Below are 26,894 nucleotides of genomic sequence, written 5' to 3'. Positions count from 1 at the left end.
CTTAAAATACAGCAACACTCAGAAATTAAAGACCTGAATCAACACGTACCAATTTGAGCAATTGAAAACTGCAATTTATGCATGTGCACAGAGTATCATCTAAGTTTAGCAAGTGTAGTCTACACAGGCTTATCAGAGACAAAACTTTCCCCAAAAACTAGATTTTTGCTTAGAAGAAAGAGTCTTCCTTTAAACAAAACATTCCATAAAAGCAGAAAGTATCGCCCCTGATTAGCTTGTGCGTACTGCATAGGCTAATCTGGACACCACTTTAGGCACATGCATTAAGCCCTGTATTCCCAGAGCAATGCCTATTACTAGTAAAGTACCTGAAACTTGGCCTGTAGGTCCTTGTATTCCTCGCTGGTCAGGTCTTCTCGCTGCAGCTGCTTTGCCAAGTCTTCTATAGTCTCCACAAAGTTGGCAAAGTCACCCAGCCTGAAAAGCAGAACAAGCAAGCATTATTGTGATTTCCGAATTTAATGTCAGCAGCTATGGTAAAATGCTCGTCATCTTTTAAGACTATCGCTAGTAAAACTATCTTGTATGCATATTTATAAGGCAAACATGTATGTTTATCAATTGATCGGCGTCTACAAAAAACTGGACTTGATGCACATGCGTACATTTTTTATTAAAAAAAGCCTCTTCTTAACGAAAATTCTGTGTAGGAGGAACCCATTCAAATAAAAGCAAAGGTGCACTTACCTTGTGTTATATTCCTTCCATCTCTCCGGCAGCTGTTTCAGTGATAGGAGTGTGGAGTCTATAGCCTCCTTCAGCTTGTTCCAGCGGTCCAGGTGTTTCCCGTACTGGTCCCGTAGTGTGTTGTCCCGCGGGTCATGCTGCAAAAGGACACGTGACTGGCCGTCCATCGCCTCCAGGCACTTGACACATGTCTTCTGGAAGTCCCCTTGGTGGAACATTTGCTGCAGACAGCAAAAACACAAGATGCCATGGGAACAAAAACAAAAACTCAATTTTTCTAAACATCAGGTGAGAAAATTAACTAGTGCTATTAGACAAATGTGATTTACACCTCTAATCCAATTTGTCAGCTAAGTTTAAGGGCAAATAATTCAGTAATGTGTTCATCAAACTTTATGGTGTTGACATACATGGAAATTTTAATTTAACAATCCTGACTTTTTTTTTTTCAATGCTGGTTCATTAATGGATAATCATTGTTCGAAATCAGCAAAATAAGAAGAACACTTTATGCTAATGCCTTTAGCCTCATTTCCCAAGAGGCTCCAGTAATTTCTTTGATAGCTTACCTTGTGTTTCTGCAGAGTTTCCTTGACGTTTTCCCTGCGCTGCAGTTTCTGGTGCTGTTGGTTGATGGTTTTCTCTGCATTTTCTACGAGGCCGAGGAACTTTTCCTCTTGCACTGCAAACTCAAGCTTGACCAGCTTGACCGGGGCAATCAGGTTGATTTGCTGAAACGGGATCAAGTTACGTAAGCAACGTCTTTGTTCATACGCTGCTTAACATCATTTTATCTTATTTTAGTTTAAGCATATTTTTATTTAAAAAAGAAAGAATTTTACACATAGAATTTCATACAACATTTATTACATGTACATGTTTGCATGAGATTGGAACCAAGGACAAGGTCTTACATAGTCCTTCTCCCTATCATATCTGATTTTTTTATAATAATAATTTTCACTTTTTATTTTGATATTATTAATATTATCATATTTGTTATAATTAAATTGAAGAAAAACTCAATCTTACATAATTTGTATATAAGAAAAATTTGACCATTGCATTTTGCATTGTTACACAACCAGCTTATGCTCTTAAGGACCTTCCACTTTGGACGCCAAAAAGTTGACTGGAGATAACAAAGTTACGCATTTGTTATCTCTTAAATCATGGCATGTAATGGAAACAGATATTTCTATTTTAAGAGCAAAAATAATTTTAAAGAAAGAACACAGATAATAATAAAAAAAATTGGAAAAAAAATAATTTTAAAGAAAAATGTTCATGTTATACAATGATAAATAATTCAACTTCAGTAGATATATAAACAAGACTATTGTCAAGCAATATAAGTCCCCTACCGGCTCCACCATTGTCAGAAATTCCACCATTTTCAGATTTTTATATATATATATTTGTTGCCATAGCAACCAGAATTTTGAACGCAAGAAAAAAATGAAATGACGTGCATAATGTCCATATTGCCATCTATCCATGTATAAGTTTCATGAACAAATAATAAGAACTTTAAAAGTTATTGCAGGATCCAGAAAACCACCATTTTCAGCAGTATTTCTAGTCTATTTGTTGTCATAGCAACCATAATTTTTGACGTAGGAACGAAATGAAATGACGTGCATAATGTCCATATTGACATCTATCCATGTTCAAAGTTTCATGAAAAAATATGAAGAGCTTTTAAAGTTATCGCAGGATCCAGAAAAGTGTGACGGACAGACTGACAGACTGACAGAGCGCAAACCATAAGTCCCCTCCGGTGAAACTGGTAGGGGACTAATAAGTTTAGTTTCATAGAAATTATAATTCAAAATTACCTAAACTAGCAAGGTTAAAAGTCCAAAAAACTAATAACAGGACTAATTAAAATAAGAAAGAACTAAAGAATAAAAGGGCAAAATGATTTCTAATGCTTCATCTATGCGTCAAAATAGAAAGCACACAAGTTTTGATTTTTACGAATGAACAAATGCAAAAAAGTGCTTTATATAATAATGTATTTGAGATATAACACATTCACATTTGTACAAATGGAAATGTATCAAAATCTGTAAGCATATCATTGCAATTCCAAACCAAAATTACATTATATAAAAAACAACTTCTTCACATCAATATTTTAAAACAAGTTATTTTTATACAATAACAAACATTTTATTCAAATGCGATTTCTTAAAACAGCAACAAAGAAGAACAACACTGCAGACAATTTTAATTCACTAAAGCATGAACACATCAACACTGACTTCATGCACTAGAATACAACCATGCAAATATCAAAGAACAGCATTTCAAAAAAACACAAGATCAGCAGAAGAAGCTCAAACCGAGAAAGAAATTTTTTAAAACTGAAAAGGTCAAATCTGCTATGATTCCTTTATATCTCAACAAAAAAAGTCTAGCTACGTAGGAAGCAATATCTAATTGTAGTAGTAATAAATATGCAAAATCAGTAGACAATTTTTTTCTACTAGATGTGTTTTTCTAGTGATTGTTAAATGGCAGTGAAAACTAGATGGAAAACAAACATGGTATGAAATTCCTCACTAACATATGAAAGAGGTGTAACAATAAATTCTAGAGCATGAAATTGAAATGGTTCTGCTACCATATGTTTAATGAATAAAACAATGCAAGAAGCTGCTAGCACAAAGAAGTCCAAACTAAGCTTAAAATAGCAACCAATCAAATGGCAGAGTTTCACTCACCTGACGTCTGACTAACTTGATCAATAAGCATCCACGACAACAACCGTCGAAGCTCCAAAAAGCCGCGCTTCAAACAATCTAACTACATCATTGGTACAATTCTTGAAATTTCCTGACCAATTACACCTTTCTTACCACCTGACATATCTAATTCCTTTCAAACCATTGGATCATTTGAGAATTATGGATCTTTCATTTATGGCACATAATAAGCAATGGCTTTGTTCCAAATTGGACTTGGCATTTTTCAAACAAGATAAAATATTTGGCGAGAAAAAAGTCTCACAAAAAATAAAGACCCATAGAGCGAAAAAAGGAACAGGCGGGGATATCAAGTAAGTCACAGACGAACCAGGCGAGCACATAGATTTTTTAGCGGTCCTTACCTCCCATCGTTGCTGAATATTTTCCATAGACTCAGTTAAAGCAGGGCGGTCATCTTCCTCCAAGACCACTAGAATATCTTTACACGCTTGCAAGTACTCTTGCAGCATGCGATCGTCCACGCGGACAAAGAAAGCTTTATGTTTACGAATGAGACTATCGTAATCGTCCTCGGTGTCTTCGAGAGCAGCCTGCGCCTGGTCTAGCCATTCCTCGAGCGCATGCTGCTTCACGTGTAATACTCGCCAGAGGCGGGACAAATTGTCAAGCTGTTTCTCCCAATCTTTTGACTGTCTTACACAGTTCTGAAAAGTTTGTTGGGCAGTTTTCATGCACCGGGCTACAGTTGGGGGGGAGGGGGTTGCATATAAAAAAGTAAAAGATCCTCATGCACCAGTCTAATTAATAATAAATGAAAAAAAAAGCTACAGAAAGTTCAAAGGTCCATGCTAAATGTAGCTGCAGTTAAGACCACAATTGCCATAATGATGAACATTTTGCCACCTTGGTTTAGTGGTTCCCGACCCTGACTTGAGATTTAATTGCTGAAATCATAGTGAAAGTTAGGACTAATCTACGAGAACCAAGCTGTTTTGTTTTGTTGCAAAGCATTTATGATTAGAACCACAGCAAAACTGGTGTGAAATACCTATGCTTAAACATAATTAACAGTCTATGACAAGTTCACGTAAACAATAATTCATGTACGCAGCACAGTGGCCTATAACTAAATCTACTAAGCAATGACAATACATGAGACAATACTAATGAAAGTTCAATGCATTCACTTGCAAATCAAACAGGCAAAACATATGATTTTAAGAACAACATTTTTATATTTCTTATGTTCCATGCATTAATTTCAAATACTAGCTTTACAATTAATCTGCCTGTTTAATAAGGCTGTAATTTTCATTCAACATGAATATTACAGTAGTAGCAGAAAAAAATAGTTCAGACTCTCATTGGGAAAGTAAATAACAATTTCTATGTTAACATTTTACGCTTAAAATAAAGCCAAGTTGCATAGTCCATGATGTTTATTTATACTGCATGTCATTTTACTTGTTAAAAAATTTGTAAATAGGGCAAATTGCTATCCAACAATAAGACATAAGGTAAACAGCATAAATTTTAAAAGATTTAAGTAGAAGGACATCAAAACTTCATAAATTGTATATGTCATTTTGCTAAAGAAAACAAACATATGCATAACAGGACAATGTTCTCCATAATCTGTAATTATTCCAACAGAAAATAAAATATATCGTTCCTCAACATGAAAATCTGACCAGTTTTCTGCCTGCTACTCATACTTGACATGCACACTCTCATACCTGGAACCTGTGGTTCAATTCTTCCACTGGACCGTCTATTACTGAGAAGTCAATATTCTCGAGTTTGGGCTTCGATGATTGAACCTTCTGGTGCACCTTGTTTTTGCTGTCCAGTATAGACTTCTGATAGGTGATCTCAGAGAAAAAGGCCTGCAAAAGCAGTTAGTTAAGGTATAAGATAATAACTGAATTAAGATATTTGGGAAAATACAAGTTACAATACTGGCAGTTATTACAAGTAAAAACCCAAATTATGATCCACTAAGCTTTCCTAGGAAGGGCAACAACTTTCCAAACCACTTGTAAAGAGTTAAACAACCTCCTGTAATATGACTGAAATGCTGCTAAAAACTGCAAAACTAAAACGAGCCGAGCTGTGGGAAAACAGGACATGTTCATGGGCGTTAAGTGTCATCCCAGATTAGCCTGTGCAGTCTAAACATGCTAATCAGGGACAACACTTTCTGCTTTCATAGAAATATTTGTTGAAAAAAAGTCAGTTCTAATAAAAAAATCCAGTTTCAGGAGAAAGTTTGTTGATGATCAGCTTGTGCACACTGTACAGACCAATCCAGAACTAACTTTACTCACATGCATTTAGCCCTCTATTCCCAGAACATGCCTAAATTATTCTCAAATAGGCTCGACTACCTTGTGTTTCTCCAGCCTCTGTTCCGTCTCCTCCTGGGTCCCGTCCAGTTTGTGTGACTCGAGCAGAGCCTCCCCGCGACTCAGCCACGCGTCCAGGTCCATCAGACCGTTCTCCAGGGACTCTATGTTCGGCAACACGGCCTTCACATTCTTGGTCTTCTCTGGGATCTCCTTGCGCAGTCGCACGATGACCTCTTTCTGGATGTTCAGGGACTGAAGCATCTCATTCACAACATCCTGGGAGCACTCTTTTACCAGGGACTGGGCGGTTTTCGTCGTGGTCTTGAAGTCGTTTTCGATGGCTGGTATCTGGTTGCTCAATGTCTGAAGGTATGTATGCACAATTTACAATTTTTTTGCACTTTTGTGGCTATCAATAACAACATTAATTACACTCAAAACAGAAAAAAAGCAGAATTAGAAGCAGTCAATGCAACAAATGGTCAACGAAAAAAGCCAAAAAGAGGTAATAAAACCTATATTTATTAAACCATTTATTTCATTTTCAAATTTAAATGATTTACCTTAAAATATTCATTAAATATTATAACCTCTGACTTCACAGCAAATTCCTAATTATGGATAACATTTAACTTTTCATACTGCAACATACCTCAAGGTCATTTAAATAATCTCGCAGCACAGCATGTTTGCAGGGGACTTCTCTTGCAATAAGCTCCTCAGCACCCTTTAACCACTGTGTCAGTTTAATAAGACCATCATTGTAATCCTTGCGAGCTTTACCCACGACCTCTACTTTCTTGAAGTGCTGGAATGATTCTACAAGATCTTTAAACCTACGATTAACCATCAGCAGGGTCGTCTTGATTTCAGCAGCAACCGGCTCTTCTGTGGTCTCGATCAAGAAGTTTCCAGACTCATTCAGGATTTTATGTTTTTCTTCAAAGTTTGCAAGGTCGGCAAAAAATTGCTGAAAGAACAAGATGAAGCGTTCAATAAACATTGCAGGATGCCCCCTGTGGAAGCCTTTACATGTCTGATTCATTGGCCTATCAGGGTAATTCTTTGTCCAAAATTAGGCCATATCAAAATATTTAAAGGTAAGGGCAAGATGAGAGTGATGAGTGATAAATAGAGACGATCCCAAGATTTTGTGTCAGTAGACTATATATTAAGGTAACAGTCATTTTGGTTTGAAAAATAATGTTTGGCCTTCTGAATTTAAACAACATCATTCCAATTATAAACATTAGAAAGTAAACAAGAAAACAAAACATACTAATGATATAACTGTATTTGTTGGACATCTTTCACCCAAGATGTTTGAAACCCAAACCAAATTGTAGCCACAAAAAATTACACACACAGTTAACACGGTGCCTATACCACGTGACTTTTTAAGATCTGTGTTGGGAGAATAAAGCGCGACCCAGTTAACATTTTTAATGATGTCTTTTTACATATTTCACCATTTTTAATGGGACAAAGTGGACAGCCCGCTCATTCGTGAGAGTTTTATATAAGTATCACGATCTTCTTAAACAAATAAGTATTTTTTCAGCAAAGTGCAACCGCGCGTTTGTAATATGAAGTCCCCACACTGATCCGACATACAGTAAAACTGCAATAACTCGAGGTAACACGGGACTGACCCCGATGCTCGAGTAATCGCAGGTTTCGAGTGATCCATGGTATTATTTGTTATCACTGTTTCGGTTGGTGATGCTTAATTTCTGACCGCAAACTTCTTATTTATATGTAAGACGGGGCTTGGTAAAAAAAAGGTTTAGTAAAAATTGCTTTAGGTTACAGTACTAAACTAAACTATACGAATGATCATTCATTCATTAAATTTAGTCAACATACACGAATAACACACATATATAATCAAAAAAAAATCCTGATCTACAATGTAACTATCTCTTACAGGTGGGTCCTTTACTAGATTGTTCAGGAGTTTAATAATTTGTACGACTATTTTCTTTCTGTGTTGCCATGATGCAGTGCAAATAACAAGAAGGCATTCAGTTAATTAAGAGATTCGGATGTATTATATGCTACGCGCTCTTTTATTCCATACTGTTTATCATAATTATCGACTATTGGTAATTATTTAATTATCATTAAAACTGTATAGCTTTTATCTGCATCTCAAAGGATGACAATTTGCAGTGTTTCTCAAACTGCGACTAACTTCACACCTAATCAAGCGTATTTTGTTTGCTTGATTGCGCTGTTTACACAACTCGTATATTTTTAACTCCGACCAGACGAGAAAGTGTCTTCAAATAATTGCCAGTTAATTAGGTGTGAAGTGCCTTTCAGGGACCAGCACACATCCTCGAGTTATCGAAAATCGCATGTTTGAGTTATTGTGGGTATTTTTATATAGAAACTAAAGGAAAATATTAGGGACTTCCTTAAATGCTCGAGTAATCGCCAGTTTTCGAGAAATCGCCAGCTCGAGTTATTGCAATTCTACTGTATTTCTAACCGTTCAAACGCGCAGTTGCACTTTACTGAAACAAGAGCACCACATAACAGGTGCCATGCTTGGCTGCCAAAGCTTGTCAGATTTTATTTTTTTAGAGGTCACAGTGACCTTGACCTTTGACCTAGTGACCCAACAAGAGATGTGTTAGTCAGAAACACAATGCCCCCTACTGCGCCACTTTGAAATAAAATTTATATTTATCATTTGGCAGGCATAGACATCATCTCCCTTTAAAGCTTTATTACTTCCCTTGGATTTTGTCCAATCCAACCGGGGGGTGGGGGGGGAGGTCTGTAGACAGTTAAAAATGACCAAGTCAGACATTACTGACAACCAAGGCCTGTGGTTTATCAAAGAGATCATAGTCAGAGTTCGTCATGTATGTATGGACATAAGTCCACTGATATTTAATGAAACTTAGCATTCACAAATTTGAACAGGTAAGAAATGATAATTATATCAAGAGATGTGTTTGTCAGAAACACAATGCCCCCTACTGCGCCGCTTTGAAATAAAATTGCTATTTATCATTTGGCAGGTATAGAAATCATCTCCCTTTAAAGCTTATTACTTCCCTTGAATTTTGTCCAATCCAACCGGGGGGAGGAGGGGAGGGTCTCACAGTCAATTAAGACCATGTCAGATATCACTGACACCCAAGGCCTGTGGTTTAAAAGAGATCATAGCCAGAGTTTTTTCTTTTTCATAAAACATAAGTCCACAGGTATGTAATGAACATCAAAGAAATTATAATTATATCATTTAAAAAAACTTTGACAAATCAATCATTTGAATTATAAATAATCAAAATAATAAATCTGTACAGTAACTGTAAAAAGAACTTCAATTCTTGGTAAGGAAATATATAATATGAGATTTATAATTATATAAATTACTTCCCTTAAAAATAATTGTCTCTAACAAATCTCTATTTTTAGTATCAAATAATTAAAAGCCACTACCGTGACTGTGATTGACCACTCGAAATTTGCAGCTCCATGAGATACACATGCATGCCAAATATATAAAGCGGCTATGTTCAATATTGAATAATTATCTCCCTTTTTAAAGCTTATTACTTCCCTTAAATTTGTATTTTTTACCGTAGACCGTAAAGAATGACCTTGACCTTTTACCACAATGTGTTTGTCAGAAACACAATGCCGCCTACTGCGCCGCTTCGATTCATTTAACAAAAATATATACGTGGGCAGGTCAGATAACTATGTCCATTTAAAGCTTATTGCTTCCCTTGACTTTGTTTTTTCGACCCTAGACCTTGAAGGATGATGTTCACCTTGAGATTTCACCACTCAAAATGTGCAGCTCCATGAGATACACATGCATGACAAATATCGGGTTTTCTCCGAAAACAGCCTCGCTAAAAATACTTAATTTTTTCAAAAGATTATGTTACCTGTAGAAAACTCTTACTACTGAGCAGGCTCTCCACTTTATCCCATTAAAAAATGGTGAAATATTTAAAAAGAGACCCTTAAAAATGTTAACTGGGTCGTGCTTTATTCTCCTAACACAGATCCGAAAAAGTCACGTGGTATAGGCACCGTGGTTAATGGAATACCAGTGGGCCTGAAAGGCCCAAAGTCGCTCACCTGAGATTCAAAGGAACTGACCTGTTCTGTGCAGCCCAAGATGTTCTTACCAACTATCATGACTAGTGAACACCCTGGCAGCCACGTTTTTTTTCAGACCAGAAGCATTTTCATACACATCCAAGATATCATTTAAACAAATATTTTGACAAAGTTTCATGAAGATTCATGAAGCCATATAAGGAAAAATGCCCAGCCCCCTGGTGGCCATATTTTTTAAACAACTGGAACCATTTTCGAAATTGACCAAGATATAATTGGGGCAAATCTTCTGACAATGTTTCATGATGACCGGACAATAATTATGGCTTCTACAGTGTTAACAAGGTTTTACAATAGCTATGTAAGGAAAAATGCCACGCCCCATTGGCGGCCATGTTTTTCCATCAACCTGTACCATTTTCGACCTCATCCAAGATATCATTGGGACAAACGTCTGACCAAGTTTCATGATGATCAGACAATAAATGTGGCCTCTAGAGTGTTAATAAGGTTTTACTAAAGCAATATATAGCCATATAAGGAAAATTGCCCGCCCTTTGGTGGCCATGTTTGTCAAACAACCGACACCATTTTCGAACTCATCCAAGATATCATTGGGACAAATCTTCTGACCAAGTTTCATGAAGATCGGAAAATAAATGTGGCCTCTAGAGTGTTAACAAGGTTTTACTATAGCCATATAAGGAAAATTGCCCTGCCCCCTGGTGGCCATGTTTTTAAAACAACCAAAACCAATTTCGAACTCATCCAAGATATCATTGGGACAAATCTTCTGACCATATTTCATGAAGATTGGACAACAAATGTGGCCTCTAGAGTGTTAACAAGGTTTTACTAAAGCCATATATAGCCATATAAGGAAAAATACCCCGCCCTCTGGTGGCCATGTTTTTAAAGCAACCAAAACCATTTTGGAACCCATCCAAGATATAATTGGGACATATCTTCTGACCAAGTTTCATGAAAATTGGAAAATAAATGTGGCCTCTAGAGAGTTAACAAGGTTTTACTATAGCCATTTAAGGAAAAATGCCCCGCCCCCTGGCAGTCATGTTTTTTCACCAACCGGCATCATTTTTTAACTCTTTCAAGATATTGTTGGGATGAATCTTCTGACCAAGTTTAATGAAGATCGGATAATAAATGTGGCCCCTATAGTGTTAACAAGATTTTACAATAGCCATATAAGGAAAACTTCCCCGCCCCTTGGCAGCCATGTTTTTCAAGCAAACGCAACCATTTTTGAACTGGTCCAACATATTATTGGGATGAATCTTTTGACCAGGTTTCATGAAGATCCGACAATAAATGTGGCCTCTAGAGTGTTAAGAAGGTTTTACTATAGCCATTTTTGCCATATAAGGAAAAATGCCCCGCCCCTTGGCAGCCATGTTTTTCAAGCAAACGTAACCATTTTCGAACTCATCCAAGATATCATTGAGACCAATCTTCTGACCAAATTTCATGATGATTGGACAATAAATGTGGCCTCTAGAGTGTTGACAAGGCAAATGTTGACGCCGCACAACGGACGACGGACAAAAGTCTATCACAAAAGCTCACCATGAGCACATTGTGCTCAGTTCAAGTCAGTTGAGCTTATAAAAGAATAATTATTTGAACTGAAACTTGTAAATGTCTCATCTAAGAAAGCCAGACCTTTCGACAAAATTTTTAACAAGACGCCATAATTACATATGAAAACCAACACAAGCATTACAAAATCTTCTTTTCTAACAAAAACACAAAATTGGGATCATATTTGCAAAGCCCATGACACCATGTCATACAATTAGGGCATTTCACCCTTATATAACAGGGGCCGAATTCGGCCTCTTCCCATCTGAAAATAAGGTCATTTTTTTCCAAAATTGATAGAGGAATTTCCCAAATTGTAAAAAAAAATAAAATTATTTTTATTTTTACTTAAGACATATTGGGCATCTTCCAAATTGAAAGCAATGAGCTCTAATATGATTAAGAATGCACCACAATGTGTCTTTAAATACTTCTGCACAATGAAAAAGACCCTGTTTCAAAAACTTTAAAAAAAACAACAGTCTTCCCAAAATAAGCAGTTATCGCGCATGAAATTCCCAATTTGAAAGGCTAGGGCCTCTTCCCAATTTTCTGATGAAAAGCCCTGTACAAGGAAGATTAAAACTAAAACTTATCAATCAATCCCATTTGCCCACCTGTTTTTCGTCTGCAGATCTGCTGGACATGACCCGCTCCCCATCATTCAGCCAGACCGTGAGCACGTCCACACACGCGTTGTATTTCCGCCAGCAATCTATCACCTCCTCCAACATCGACTGAACGCTCTTGATCTCCACGGAGACTTTCTTCCAGCGTCCATTCACCTCGTCAAAGTAAGCATTCATTTTCTCTGTCTCGGTCTTGTCATCGCTGGTTTTTCTGTATGCGTCTCCATTACGCTTGCAGGTCTCGTATGTTTGGTCATAGTTTTTGAATAGGTTCCCGGAATGTACAAAGTTCTGAAAACAAGTTAATCTTCAATCAAAGATTGTATGTATAACCCAGTAGCATAAGTTTAATAATACATGACCCTCCCTCTGGCAAAATGGGACTTATTGCATGAGTGTTATCCAACATAAGCCTGTGCAGTCCGTAAGGCTTATCAAGGATGCATGTTCCGCCTAAACTGTATTTTGGCTTTAAAGGACAGGCTTATCTCGGACATTTGGAGCAAACTGCATTAATTTGGGGAAATGTTCTCTAATATTAGGATCCCACTAAAGAGGAAACAAGTCCCTAACAACTCACCTTATAGTCAGCAAGTAGCATTTCCACCTTGGGTTGATGGCCGTACTTGACGGTCCATATCTTGAGTTTGTTCTCTGAGGCCACAAGGAATGCCAGCAGCTGGTACTTCATCTCCTCATATTCCAGCCTGCGCTCGCGCTGCGGGGCCATCGTGCAGACACGCGTCAGACGCTGGTGGAGGTTGTCCATCTGTGGGGCGGGGATTTGTGTACCCTCAAATTTGCCCGCACGACGCACTTGCTGGAAGAATGTCTTCTGGGGTTCCAGCTCTTTAAAGAATGTCTGAAAAAGGACAATAGTGAGAATTAGTAATTTTAGTTTGCTAATAAAATACAACAGGTTTTTATGGATGTGCGTAAAGTGTTGTCTAAGATTAGCCTGTGCAGTCTGCAAAGGCTGATCAGGGATGACATTTACTGCCTAAACTGGCTTTTTGTTAAGAAGAGACTCCCTTTTCAATGAAAAATTCTCTGATTAGCCTGTGCAGACTGGACAGGCCAATCTTGGACGACACTTTAAGCACATGCTTTCAGCCCCTTTTCATTGAGCAATGTTATTTTTCCTCTACAATTTAAAGAATTTCTACAAAGAAAAACCAGTGAGGATCAATTAATATCTTAATAAATGAATTCAATAAAATCTTAGCTAAACACATTTTTTGCATAAGAACAAATCACTGGACAGCTGACTACCAGCTTAATTATTCCATGAACTTTAAGGAGAAACCATTAATCTACACATCAGAAAATATATGAGGAAATGTTGCAAATTTAGTAATGAAACAAATTTGTCTATAATTTGACAGTACAACATATTCAGTTTTGCGATTTCACATACTAACTCCACTACCATAACAACTGATTCCTATGTGAATCGCCTAGGGTTAAATGACATCACCTAAGCCACCAAAATAATTATTTAACTAGTAATGTGTCACAGACACTGTCACTATCAAAATATAAAATTTATTCCAAATAAAAAAATATTCATTCATATAGAAAGTAAAAACAAAAACTTATTCCAATAAGACAAATACTTTTAAGTCCCAAAACCCAGACAACATGCATTGTGCCCGTATACAGAACAGATATGTTTATATTTTATGTAATTTACTAAGTGAATAGTTGCTAGAAATAGTGGGACAATTAACATAAGATAATGTTACTACAAAGGAAAACCACCACAATGGAATTAACTTAAAATGCAAATGTGAAGACTTGATAAAATATTTATTTTAAATCGATGGTTATAAGACACCTCACCTCGTTGTTGCCATGATTACAAAATCCATTCAGGTAGTAACGCCAATCACATGGCTACAATGTTGTTTTTACAAAAATATACACATACAACAAGATGAATGTCATTAAAATATCATAAATTGTTTGTAATATTTGAAAATATGAGCACATCTTTATGCAACACACAATTCTATTGTCATACCAAAAAATAGCAGTGCAAACGGAACCATAAATTAATCAAAGCTTTAACTCAACTTTACAATATGTTTAATTATGTGGTGGAATAATTTTCATAACATTTTTTTCTCTTGTGTATTGCATTACATTTTGTTCTCGTAAAATTCACTATATTTTTCATTTATAATATAACTATCAGGTCCAGGAAGACATAACTGAATTTTTCAAACATGTACTTGTTGGTTAATAACAAGTTTATTCTGATTTGCTCTTAAATATGGATCATTCATAAAGACTCTTCATTTATGAGTTCTTGATTGTTCAGAATTATTTACTCAATCATTTTTCATCCAACAACAACCTTCCAACCAACACAAAAAAAAATTAATAATATCTCTCACCCTGTGATCCTGTAGTATTTTTCCCAGCTGCATTGCCATCTCATTGGGATTCTCTAAGAATTCTTCCTCAAGCTCTAGAATCTCCTCTGCCTGGTTCAACCAATCGCCAAACTTTCCAAGCTTTCCCGGCAGGCTTGCGTCCAATTTCCACAGCCAGAGACGTGTCTGTCGAGCCACTTTCTTCCAGGTCTCTTCAAGGGGTTTGAAGGTTTCCGGTGTGAATTTTACAGATTTTCCAGTTCGGACTTTTTCGTCTAATTTGTTATAAATATGCCCCCTTCTGTCCACTTCTGCTTTGAATGCCAAATAATCCTATACATTTAAGACAAGATACATTTAACTTCAGCTTGTATTCATTTTTAAATATTTACAACAGAAAAAATACCCAAAACAATGGAGAATCTTACAAGATATAACATCACTACATTCAAGATGTGCTTCCAACAAATTCTATCTCTTCAAGACAGCCAGTGTTTAATTATTCAATGTTTCTGGAGATCTCCACGAGTATTGTGCAATAAATAGGCACCACTTGTTTTGATTACACGTTTGTACATTTGCTTTATGCCAATACAGAATTTCATGTTGACTTCTTATTACAAATCCTCATAATTGAGCTTATATCCATTAATATATGTTCAATTACTTGTAACTCATAACTTTGAACAAACATAATACTTATCAAAATGGTAGATCAAAATGTATTCATTGTACTGAATGCCATGATACAAAACTTTTAATCTCCACATCAATTTGCCACCTACTGGTCATTAAATCAAAATCTTCATTAGGGTAACTGGACTTTTATTATTACCAAGACAGCTGTAATTAAAACCCATCATGCCATTAATATCCTATAATAAAATGGAAGGAAATCATGATAACTCATTGTATGAGTTTCATTCTGGGAAAACTGGGCTTAATGCATGTGCGTTAAGTTTCGTCCCAGATTAGCCTGGGCAGTCCTCACACACTATTCAAAGACAACACTGATGCAGGTCAGTGACACTCTGCGCTGCGATAAAAAAACAAGAAACCGTCGGAGACAGGTGATGCTCCCCAAAGGTTTTTTTGTCACATTATTGCACTATATATTTAGACAAGAAACCGTCTGAGACAGGTGATGCTCCCCAAAGGTGTTTTTGTCACAATATTGCACTATATATTCAGATAAAAGGAAACGTCTTGAGGGCACAGTAGTTGGGGGGACAAGAATATTTTATATGAAATTTCAAAGGGCCATAACTCTGTGAAAAATCATCTGACCAGAACCCGATGATAATGTGCACATCTCCTCTTGGTAAAGAAGCTTCCCATAAAGTTTCATTGAATTCCGGTCATTAGTTGCTGAGAAATAGCCCGGACAAGAATTGCACTATATGTACAGTTAATGGGAAATTTTAAAGGGCCATAACTCTGTGATAAATCATCCGACCAGAACCCGCTGATAATGTGCACATCTCCTCTTGGTAGTGAAGCTTCCCATAAAGTTTCATTGAATTCCGGTCATTAGTTGCTGAGAAATAGCCCGGACAAGAATTGCAGTATATGTACAGTTAATGGAAAATTTCAAAGGGCCATAACTCTGTAAAAAATCATCGGACCAGAACCTGCTGACAATATGCACATCTCTTGGTAGTGAAGCTTCCCATAAAGTTTCATTGAATTCCGGTCATTAGTTGCTGAGAAATAGTCCGGACAAAAATTTGTGCACGGACGGACGGACAGACGAAGCGGCGACTATATGCTCCCCCCAAAATAAATTTTGGGGGAGCATACAAATTTCCATAGCAACAGAAAGTGTAATCCCTGATAAGCCTTTGCAGACTGCACAGGCTAATCTGGGAGGACACTTTGTGTCCATGCATTTGTAACCATAGCAACTAACCATGTACTCCTGATGTAGGTCTGTAACAGGTTGCTCCACGATCTGCAAAACCTCTTCAGCCTCTGTTTTACACCAGGTCAGCAACTCCTGGTAGTCGGCCATCTCCTGCTCAGCAGGGGTCTTTGTCTTCTTTCGTAACTATGGAGAAGGGAAAGAGCGACTTATAATAGCAAGCCATACCAGCCAGTTGGTACAATCCAATTATGGAAACAGAAAGAGTGTTAATGACATAATTGCACATTTGGCGTGAGAAACTTGTCTAAACCTAAAGATCATACATGGCATAAGGATATTTGGCATAAGAAACTTTTCTCAACTGAACTATTAAGCATATCGCATTATATCATTTGGTATAAGAAACTCTCATTAACAGAAAGATTGTGAGTGGCACATTTCATTTTGAAACTCAAGAACTCAAGTAAAACCGCAAAGCCAAAGGAAAATTGTAATACTATTTCTAAGCATCATAGCCCCAATAAATCACATTCCTGAATCCAATTATCACATATTTACAAATGACAGACATCTCATATTATTTTAACTTTTATAGAAACATAACAAAACTGTATCATTTGTCATAAATAAAACTACTACCAAACTAGTCTAAAAGTGCAAGTATAGACTGAATTCTAAATTATGAATTGCACAATATAAACTCATACAAATTTTGCACATCAGTTGGTGTCAATATAAGTTATTTATTTGTATTGAATATATATTGCATATTTCAAAATGTTTTACAGATAATGTAATTGCAGTTATTATATTCTGTGAAAATGCCTGATTTTTTTTATCTTTTTTTATATTCATACAATACACTAAAGAATAAATGGTTAGATGCTTGAAATACAAATAATGACATAAATGCCATGTCCTAAGGTTAATTTCAACTAACTATCCCTGGAAGCAAGCTGTTTAGAATTACCTGTATTTTCTTAAAACAAGAAACAAATTAATGTAATGACAGTATACAGCAAATCAAGTCAATCAATAACATCCTCAAATCCTTGTCCTTGAATAAACAAGCAAATTTGTTGAATTGCTATCCTCAACCAAATATAAATTTTGTGACAAACAGACGGACGGACTTATGGACAGCGCCAATTCTATATGCCATCAAGCCATCATGATAATAAACTTAGCAAGGTGAAAATAGAGAATAACAGAAACAAATTAACATAGGAGTATAAATACTGTGCATACATAACTTCATATTATAGAGAACAATGCATGCAAGTTTAAATGTCATGCTTTGACAACTTAATTGCATGTATTTAAAGTTATTCAAATAAGCATATGAATAAAAAGTGTTGTACAACTTTAAGACACGTCATTAAATTTATTGAAACAACCATAAACACCCCATGAAGGACTATTTACAGATGAGGCATTACAATTATTCAAACCAGTGTATGAATACACACTGCGGAACTACTTACAGATGGGTCCTCTCCAGCCTCTGGGTAGGCCTTCAAGAATTGAGCAACGTAAGTCATCACAGATTTCTCATCAGGCTTGGCCACATCCACATCTGAAATTCATTAAAAAAGAATCTTTGTCCAGAACTTAATTGATGACTTACAAAATATACATTTCATGAGAAGAATTAAATTGAGACCAGTGTGAGAAGTTTAAACCAGCAATCTATCATTCACATTCACCCCCATCCCAAACTTGGTTGCAGGAGTATAATATTAAGATTTATTTTAATAATCTACTTAGCAATTTTCTTGTGTAAGTATTAATTGCATAGAACAGGCTAATCAGAGCTTGCAATATTATAGATGACAAAAAACTGCTTAAAAAATCACATACAGAAAAAGATCCTTACCCCTTTCCCACTCAAAAGGAAACTGAAAGTGGCTATGTGCAACTGTTTGCTGCTTATCAGTGTCTTAAATTTTGGTAATGAAGCATCTAAGTCTTATATCTAACAAGACAGGTCTTTAATTTTATTTGATATTTTAAGGGACTACAAAAGCGTTAAAATGACTATCCGAATGGTACAGGGTTTGTATTCCCACCTTCTGGGTCAAGAAGTCTCGCGATGCCAAGGTGATCTTCAGCGGTTGAGAAGGCGCTCTCAAGGTTGACCCTGGCACTCTGTTTTCTGACCTGGTCCATGTCCACAAGGTCAGGTCGGATTGTGTGTATGATGGCATTAAAGGCAAGACCATCTCGCCAACTCTTGCCAAAATCTTTGACTTCGATACCATATCGTCTGCAATAAAAAAAAAATTGTTTTGTTATAAATAAGTTTGATTTTAAAACATATATTTATACAACTACACCAGAACAAAAAGGTTTAAATATTCATTAAGTTCAATTCCATATTGTCCGCAAGGTAACAGAATTGTCTTAGTAGTAACCATAAGCCAGGTCTTACAACTTTAAATCAACTTATTGCCATTGAAAAATTGCATGTAAAATGAAGTAAATGCGCCACCTACTTCGTGATAGCATTTTCTGTCCATGCCAAGAGGGCCTTCTTTGCATTCATTCGGAACTTGTCAAGAGCAGTTAGAGGGAGCTGCTCTGTGCCTTCTGCTTGCTGGGGAACCATCACCTCCTCAATCTGCAGGAAACCAGAGACCATAGGTATCACTCAAACATAAATGGTTATGCAACAGTAAATTCGTAGTCATAAAATACATGTATACAAAGAGAGGGATATATTTTGTTTTCAGTCTGCAATTAAGTGTAAAGAATGTAATTTAGTAGAAACCTGTCTGAAATACTGGCATCGGAGATTTTTTAATGTACTACCAACATATTGGCATCTTGGTTATCTTGTTTGTATATGTTTCTTCTTTATTTAATATTCTCACAGTTGCTTCAATTTTCTTACCATTCACAATGTTTTATGACTATTCCCCAAACAAAAATGGTCAAAAGGAAAAATTGCCTGCCATACTTTCAATTATGGCACCATTGTAAGTAATAAAGGTAATTTCTGCAGAAATCCTCTTAAAATCAAGCATGCATTGTTTTCAAGTAATTCTTTGAAAACAAACATCAGCAACATGCCACAATTTGGATATAACCATTCATGTTAGTTCATGCTTTGGCACTTAAGCCATACCAGTACATAAACTCATTTATATACTATTACTGAAAAATACTAGATAATTTTAATTATACAGTATACACTTTCACAACATAGACTTTTATAATTCAAGCTGCATCAGTTTGCATGCAATAGAACATGTATGTCTCTCTGACACTCATGGAATAATAATACAAACAAGACTATTGCCAAGCAATATATGTCCCCTACCGGCTCCACCATTGTCAGAAATTCCACCATTATCAGATTTTTTATTTATATTTGTTGCCATAGCATCCAGAATTTTTGACATAGGAACAAAATGAAATGACATGCATAATGTCCATATTGCCATCTATCCATGTTTCAAGTTTCATGAAAAAATATGAAGAACTTTTAAAGTTATCGCAGGATCCAGAAAAGTGTGACAGACAGACAGACTCACAAAGCGCAAACCATAAGTGGGAGCCCCTCCGGTGAAACCGTTAGGGGACAATAAATGAATAATAATAATTATCATAATAACAATACAATCAATGTATGTTCAATGTTATCAATATAAAGGGAACCTGTTCATTAAAAAAAGTTCCTATATTATGTTATTGAATCTAAAATATTTTCTGCCTTTACATGCGTGACAGGCACACAAATATAATTGAGCCTTGCTCTGTGAAAATGGGGTTTAATGCATGTGCATATAGTGTCATCCCAAATTAGCCTGTGCAGTTTGCACAGGCTAAACTGTGACTATACTTTCCGCTTTTATGATATTTTCTGTATCTACTAAGTAAAAATCAAGTTTAAACGGTAAGTGTTGTCCCTGATTAGCCTGTGCCGACTTCACAGGCTAATCTGGGACATCACTTAACGCACATGCATCAAACCCCTTTTTCACAGAGCACGGCTCAAACTGTTTATCTTATTTTTTTATAGCAACTGCTCATTTAATAACCAAAAACAAGGACAACAAGCAAATTCGTTGAATTGATATCCTCCCCCAATATGCTTCTGGACACTCGTAGCAAGTTTCAATGAAATCTGCCAAAGCACTTCCAAGATATGGCTCTGGACACACAAAAAGCATTTTTTCAAGATACAAAGGGCCTCTGTTATTATCAGATGGTGTACAATGCCATTTGGCGTGCATCATCCTATTATCCATATATATATACTCATACCAAGTTTCAATGAAATCTGCCAAAGCACTTCCAAGATATTGCTCCGGACGGACGGAAGGATGGACAGACAACGCCACAACAATATTCCTCCGCCTATGGCGGGGGATAAAAAACAATCCTTAAACATATATTATAAATACTTTGAACTACAGCCTTCAAATCGAATTCAAACTCAAGATGGTCCACAAAGTCATGCTTTACTGGACGTCAAGGAACCTTGCTTCAATCACAGACAACAAAACACAGGGGATTTCATTCCTTTAGTTACCCTTAAAACTCTCTCTAGGCTTTCAAAGTAAAATGGTACTGTCTGAACCTACAAATAAGTTGTGTCAAAAAATGATGCAAAGAACATGAAAGATTTAAAGTTTTACTAATTTTAAGAGAGAAATACCCCCTATTCATAAACAAAGATGTACTAGTAACCTAAAACACATAACAGACTGAAACAAGAGATGTGTTTGTCAGAAACACAATGCCCCCTATTGCGCCGCTTTGAAGCCATAAATTTGACCTTTGACCTTGAAGGATGACTTTGACCTTGACCTTTCACCACTCAAAACGTGCAGCTCCATGAGATACACATGCATGCCAAATATCAAGTTGCTATCTTCAATATTAAAAAAGTTATGACCAAACTTTAACGAAGGTTTAAGTTTTAGGAAAGAAAAATACAATGATATTTGACCTTTGACCTTGAAGGATGACCTTGACCTTGACTTTTCACCACTCAAAATGTGCAGCTCCGTGAGATACACATGCATGCCAAATATGAAGTTCCTATCTTCAATAATGCAAAAGTTATCAAACTTTAACCAAGGTTAAAGTTTGTGACACACATACAATGACTGACTGACACAATGACAGACAGATAGACAGGCCAAAAACAATATACCCCCGATCTCTTGATCTGGGGGCATAAAAATAACAAAACAAGAGCTGTGTTTGTGAATCACAATGCCCCTTTCTGCGCTTTGAAGCCGCATGGCAGCTTTTTTAGGAAAAAATGACCTTTGACCTTGAAGGATGACCTTTCACCACTCAAAATCTGCAGCTCCATGAGATACACATGCAAGCCAACTATCAAGTTGCTATCTTCAATATTGCAAAAGTTATGACCAAAGTTAAAGTTTTGGGACAGACTGACAGACAGACACACACATACAATGACAGACAGACAGGCCAAAAACAATATACCCCTGATCATTCAATGCGGGGGCATAAAAATGTGAAAGGTATACATTTTTACCTGAACAAAAAAATATGAAAGGTATTTTTTACTTTTTATATGAGAAGAAGTGAATATTCATAAACTTTGAGTAATATTTAACACAATTTAAGAATTTCAACATATGTATAAAAGAACATCATGAGTTTTTTCTGTGAATAGCAAAACAACATGTGGTGAAGTTTGTGATCTTGGGCAACTAAAAATTAATCTGTTTAATCCAGCTAGGGATGAAATCTAAATTTTCTGAAAAAATCTTGCATTCGTCAATAACAATATTTCCCTCTTGAAACAAGACATAACTGATGTTGTTAGATGAAGCAAACAATGAAAGCATTGAATACAGTGATGGTGTTATGACAAAGATATGGCCCCTATGTGGATGGGAACTTACGAAACACAGCTGCATGGAATAAAACAACTCAATTAGATGAATACAAATGTAATAATTGGGGCTGTGCTCTGTGAAAAAGGGGTTTAATGCATTTGCGCAAAGTGTCGTCCCAGATTAGCCTATGCAGTCCGCACAGGCTAATCAGGGACGACATTTTCCGCCTAAACTAGATTTTTGCTAATTAGAGACTTTCTTTAAACAGAAAATATAAAAGCGGAAAGTGTCATCCCTGATTAGCCTGTGCGGACTTCACAGGCTTATCTGGGATGACACTTAACGCACATGCATTAAACCCCTTTTCACGGAGCACAGCTCATAGATTCTCACCCTGGGAAAACAGGGCTTTATTCATGTACGTAAACTTTCATCCCAGACAAGCCTGTGAACTACACACATTCCAATCAGGGACTACACTTTCCGCTTTTATGGAATTTTTTACTTAAAAGTAGTCTCATCTAAGCAAAAATCCAGTTTAAGCAGAAAGAGTTGTCCCCGATTAGCCTGTGAAGACTGCACAGCTTATTAAGTACGATGCTCTACACATCTTACCACGTTTTCCAATTGGGAGGCTCAATGATATAAATGTGTGGAAAATTATACAGCAAAGGAAGAATGAAATATTTATGGCACAGACAATAAAGAATGATTTAAAAATATTTTCAATATCCTTACTATATGAAATAATGATCATTGTATGAAATAGTCAGTATAATTATATGTTTTGTGTCTTGAAGGTTACATTGTGTATGCTTATGATGTTACATTAATTATTATGTATTCAATAATATTGAAATATATTAAACTATTCCAATTATTAATGTAAAGTAGACTAGTATATAGATTATGCATTAAAAACCATTCTAATTAGAAGGAACAAAATATTTAGTAAATGGACACTAAAAACCAACAATATGTGTTCAGTATTAAACAAGAATATCAGTGTAACCGATGGATGCTCCCCGATGATGCGCTTTGTCAATCTATGTGTTAATAACCACCTTTAAAAAATCTATTATTAGCCTCGGTGACCTTGACCTTGACCCCAGTGACCTCAAACCTCATCGAAAGGTACCTACATGCCAAATATGTAAGAGAACGGTAAAATATTGAAGGCGCTATGAGAAACTGTAACAAAATTGTGACGGAAAAATCTATTATTAGCCTCGTTGACCTTGACCCCAGTGACCTCAAACCTCATCAAAAGGTAGAGGTCCATGCAAGGTACCTACATGCCAATAAGTAAGAGATCAGAAAAATATTGAAGGTGCTATGAGAAACTGTAACAAAATTGTGACGAAAAAATCTATTATTAGCCTCGCTGACCTTGACCCCAGTGACCTCAAACCTCATCAAAAGGTAGAGGTTCGTGCAAGGTACCTACATGCCAAATATGTAAGAGATCGGTAAAGCATTGAAGGTGCTATGAGAAACTGTAACAAAAGTGTGATGGAAAAATTTATTATTAGCCTCGGTGACCTTGACCTTGACTCCAGTGACCTCAAACCTCATGAAAAGGTAGAGGTCCATGCAAGGTACCTACATGCCAAATATGTAAGAGATCGTTAAAATATTTAAGGTGCTAAGAGAAACTGTAACAAAAGTGTGACGGAAGGGAGGAAGGAAGTAAGGAAGGAACTACAAACTGGCAACTATATGCTCGCCGAAAATTTTCGGGGAGCATAATAAGTAAAGGCAATAATTCCATGATGCTAAAATAGATTAGATTAATAGAAATTCTAACACCATTTTTATTAAGACACTATGCCCAAATAAATATTCATTTTGTAGGTATGTATGAATATATGACTTATGATATTGAAAACTAACATGAGTGATACAGCATCATCAGGCATTGATTATATTAACTTGAAGTATTAACCTCATAATACAGTTTCCAATATTACATTTTTATCAAAATACATCAACATGAACTTCCACCAAAACATTTTGCACTACAAATAAATGAATAACAAACAAGATCTGCTGTTTTGAAAACAAAATGCCCCCTACTGCTCTTTGAAGCCACACAGCAGCTATATCCCAATTTAAAACATTATGACCAAGTTATTGTCCTTTGTTATTTCACAGAATTACATGCCTTGGACAGTATCTAAAAGCATTTTGGAAAACAATCCAGAAGTTCTATTTTAATGAAAATTCATGTGTCCAAGGCCTGTTAGTTCTTACAAAATAATTGGACCCCAATAAAACTCAAAATTTATCTGTAAGTCATGTCGGTAGACTCACATATCAAAAATCAGCTCAATATCTAAAAGTGTTGTTTAAAATAAACCTCCAGAAAAGGGTTATTAAAGAGAATACTGCTATATGCCACCCTTCTGGGGGCATAAACAATTTTAAGGATGATTTTTTTTAAATGGAGTTATTAAACATGTTTAAATTGTATGTAATTGACTGAAGGCTATACCTGGAAGTACAGGATGATGGTCCAAATAAGACCCAGCACAATTGAAGACTTGCCATCAGCAATGTCCGAAACATTGATGTTTACAAGTTTGATCTGGAAATAACACAACAGTTGTCAATACATATAACAGGTCACGGATATTATAACTCAGAATGAAAATCGACCTCGCTCAGAGAAAACTGGTCTTAATGCATGTGCATATAGAGTCGTTCCAGATTGGCCTGCATAGTCTGGCACAGGCTAATCAGGAGAACAGTTTTCACTTTTAAAGTATTTTTCCTTTGAAGAAAGATCTCCTTCTTGAAAAATCAAGTTAAGGTGAAAAGTGTTGTCCCTGCTTAGCCTGTGCAGACTGGACAGGCTGATCTGGGATGACACTTTACTCACATGCATTATACCCTGTTTTTCCCAAAGCGAGGCTCATTTGATGTCCAGCATACCAAATTTATGCACAAGTGATAATAAAAGTTATGAATATATATTACAATTCTGTGATTTCAGAGTTGTATTTTATTGAAACGTATAACTTATTGTGGTGCATGTGTAACGTAATGAGATGGGACAAGCAATCAACTTCACAAGACTGTACCTTTTTACTCTCCAGAAATTTCAGGGCAGTTGATAAGTTGCTGACATAGTGAACCCTCTTCAATTTGCCACGCTCCATTGCCTGGAAATAAACAGTTGCAGGTTGAATATGACAATTGTAGAAAAACACAAATGCAGTACTTAAATTAACCATACATTTGAAATGTGTTATTGACATGAATTCATACAGATGACAAACTGATTGGTACAGATTCTGAAAATATTAACAGAAATTTTGCATATCTGTGTTTGGCATTTTGTCAAATGTTTCAGTAAAATTTACATTTTTCTTATATCACATCATATTTACTCATTCGATCTAATAATTTCTTCCTCATACATACAATTAACCAAATAATTATCCCCAGAAAATGAAAAAAAAGGTGTGAATACATTCAATTTTACCCTAATAATGAAAATAAATTCACCCCATCCCCTCCTTACACCACCTTGACTCTATATTACATCAAAACATTTCTGAGGCATGGTTCATATAAGGTTAAACTATTTTATCCCAATAAACATGGTCCAGATTCCCCTTTAAATCGCAGTCAATGAAAACATACTTCACCCCAAAACAAAATGAACCACATCATGTGAAAATGGGTCTTATGCCATATGCAGCCAGGGTCACAACAAACCAGCCTGCACATTCACGCACTCTGGTAAGGAGCTACCCTGTGCAATAAAGTGACACAAGGTTTTTTATTCTCTTAAGTGGAAATGGTAATTCATACCAAACCTGCAGAGGGGCAGTCTTTTCTGAAGCTATGATGGCCACACATGGTATAAGACCTATTTTTGTACGATGCAGCTCAAATACGCAATGATTAAACTCTGCATATTTATTCATACATGTATCAGAAGCTTATTGATCTGATAGAGGTTAATACACAAAGAGGGCTGGTGAAGGCAAAACTAACTTACCATTGAAAATGAGGACTAGCAAAAATGGTGAATGTTACATGTTTTCATAATAATTTAAATGAAGTATGTTTTTAGCATAAAACTGTTTGCTTAGTCTACTTAAAAATTCTGGCAGACATGAAATTTTTGAAAATATATAATTGCAAGTAATTATCATTTGATCAAATAAAAATCCGCCAACACTGCATTCCCATTAAATTAATTAAATGTAGGTCTTGAAATACAATTGAAACATACTGATCACAAAGTATTTGAACATTAACAAGGACACTTCAAGAGGAACAGAAAACGACTAAAACCTTAGACGATAAACATTTTCTGAAAATTAGGAGTAATTTCTCAATGAAACTTCCTTGATATTGCAGACATGAGAGTTTGCAGTGTACCCCCACTGGTGGCCAGAGTTTGAAAAGTTTAATAAAACTGCAGTGTCTCATTAAACATTTCAATATATCCTGTTTAACAATATACTTGTGTCAAGACATTATCTTGCTAAATAAGATTTAAAACTTGGCACTGTTCCAGTCCGACAATATTAGAGTTTAATACTTCCCAATCAGAAGGTCCATTATGATTGCCTGATTGGAAACATTCATGAATAGTCTCATGCTTTATCACAAAAGAAACAAATATTTCATACTTTTGACTTTGGGTCCTACAATCATTATATACCTGTACAGCAAATGGTTATCAACTGATTAACAGAAATCTGAATTATTACAGCCTTTACA

The 26,894-nt window shown here is 36.0% G+C and overlaps 1 protein-coding gene across 1 annotated transcript in view; it reads right to left on the bottom strand.

Moving 5' to 3' along the window:
* The window catches only part of LOC127873263 (muscle-specific protein 300 kDa-like), a 106,603-nt gene that overhangs the window by 18,579 nt on the left and 61,130 nt on the right, over positions 1-26,894 (bottom strand). The window contains 16 exon segments of the mRNA XM_052417037.1: positions 330-438; positions 709-929; positions 1,278-1,439; positions 3,824-4,126; positions 5,159-5,308; positions 5,810-6,133; positions 6,423-6,740; positions 12,076-12,378; positions 12,668-12,949; positions 14,487-14,798; positions 16,375-16,512; positions 17,814-17,905; positions 18,399-18,595; positions 18,825-18,949; positions 24,649-24,741; positions 25,238-25,318. Coding sequence (XP_052272997.1) covers positions 330-438; positions 709-929; positions 1,278-1,439; positions 3,824-4,126; positions 5,159-5,308; positions 5,810-6,133; positions 6,423-6,740; positions 12,076-12,378; positions 12,668-12,949; positions 14,487-14,798; positions 16,375-16,512; positions 17,814-17,905; positions 18,399-18,595; positions 18,825-18,949; positions 24,649-24,741; positions 25,238-25,318 — 3,210 coding nt within the window.

Source organism: Dreissena polymorpha, chromosome 3 (genome assembly GCF_020536995.1).
Source record: "Dreissena polymorpha isolate Duluth1 chromosome 3, UMN_Dpol_1.0, whole genome shotgun sequence".
In the NCBI taxonomy this organism is placed as follows: Eukaryota; Metazoa; Mollusca; class Bivalvia; order Myida; family Dreissenidae; genus Dreissena; species Dreissena polymorpha.
The sequence above is the reverse complement of the archived record's forward strand: the minus strand, read 5'-3'. Positions and strand labels throughout refer to the sequence as shown.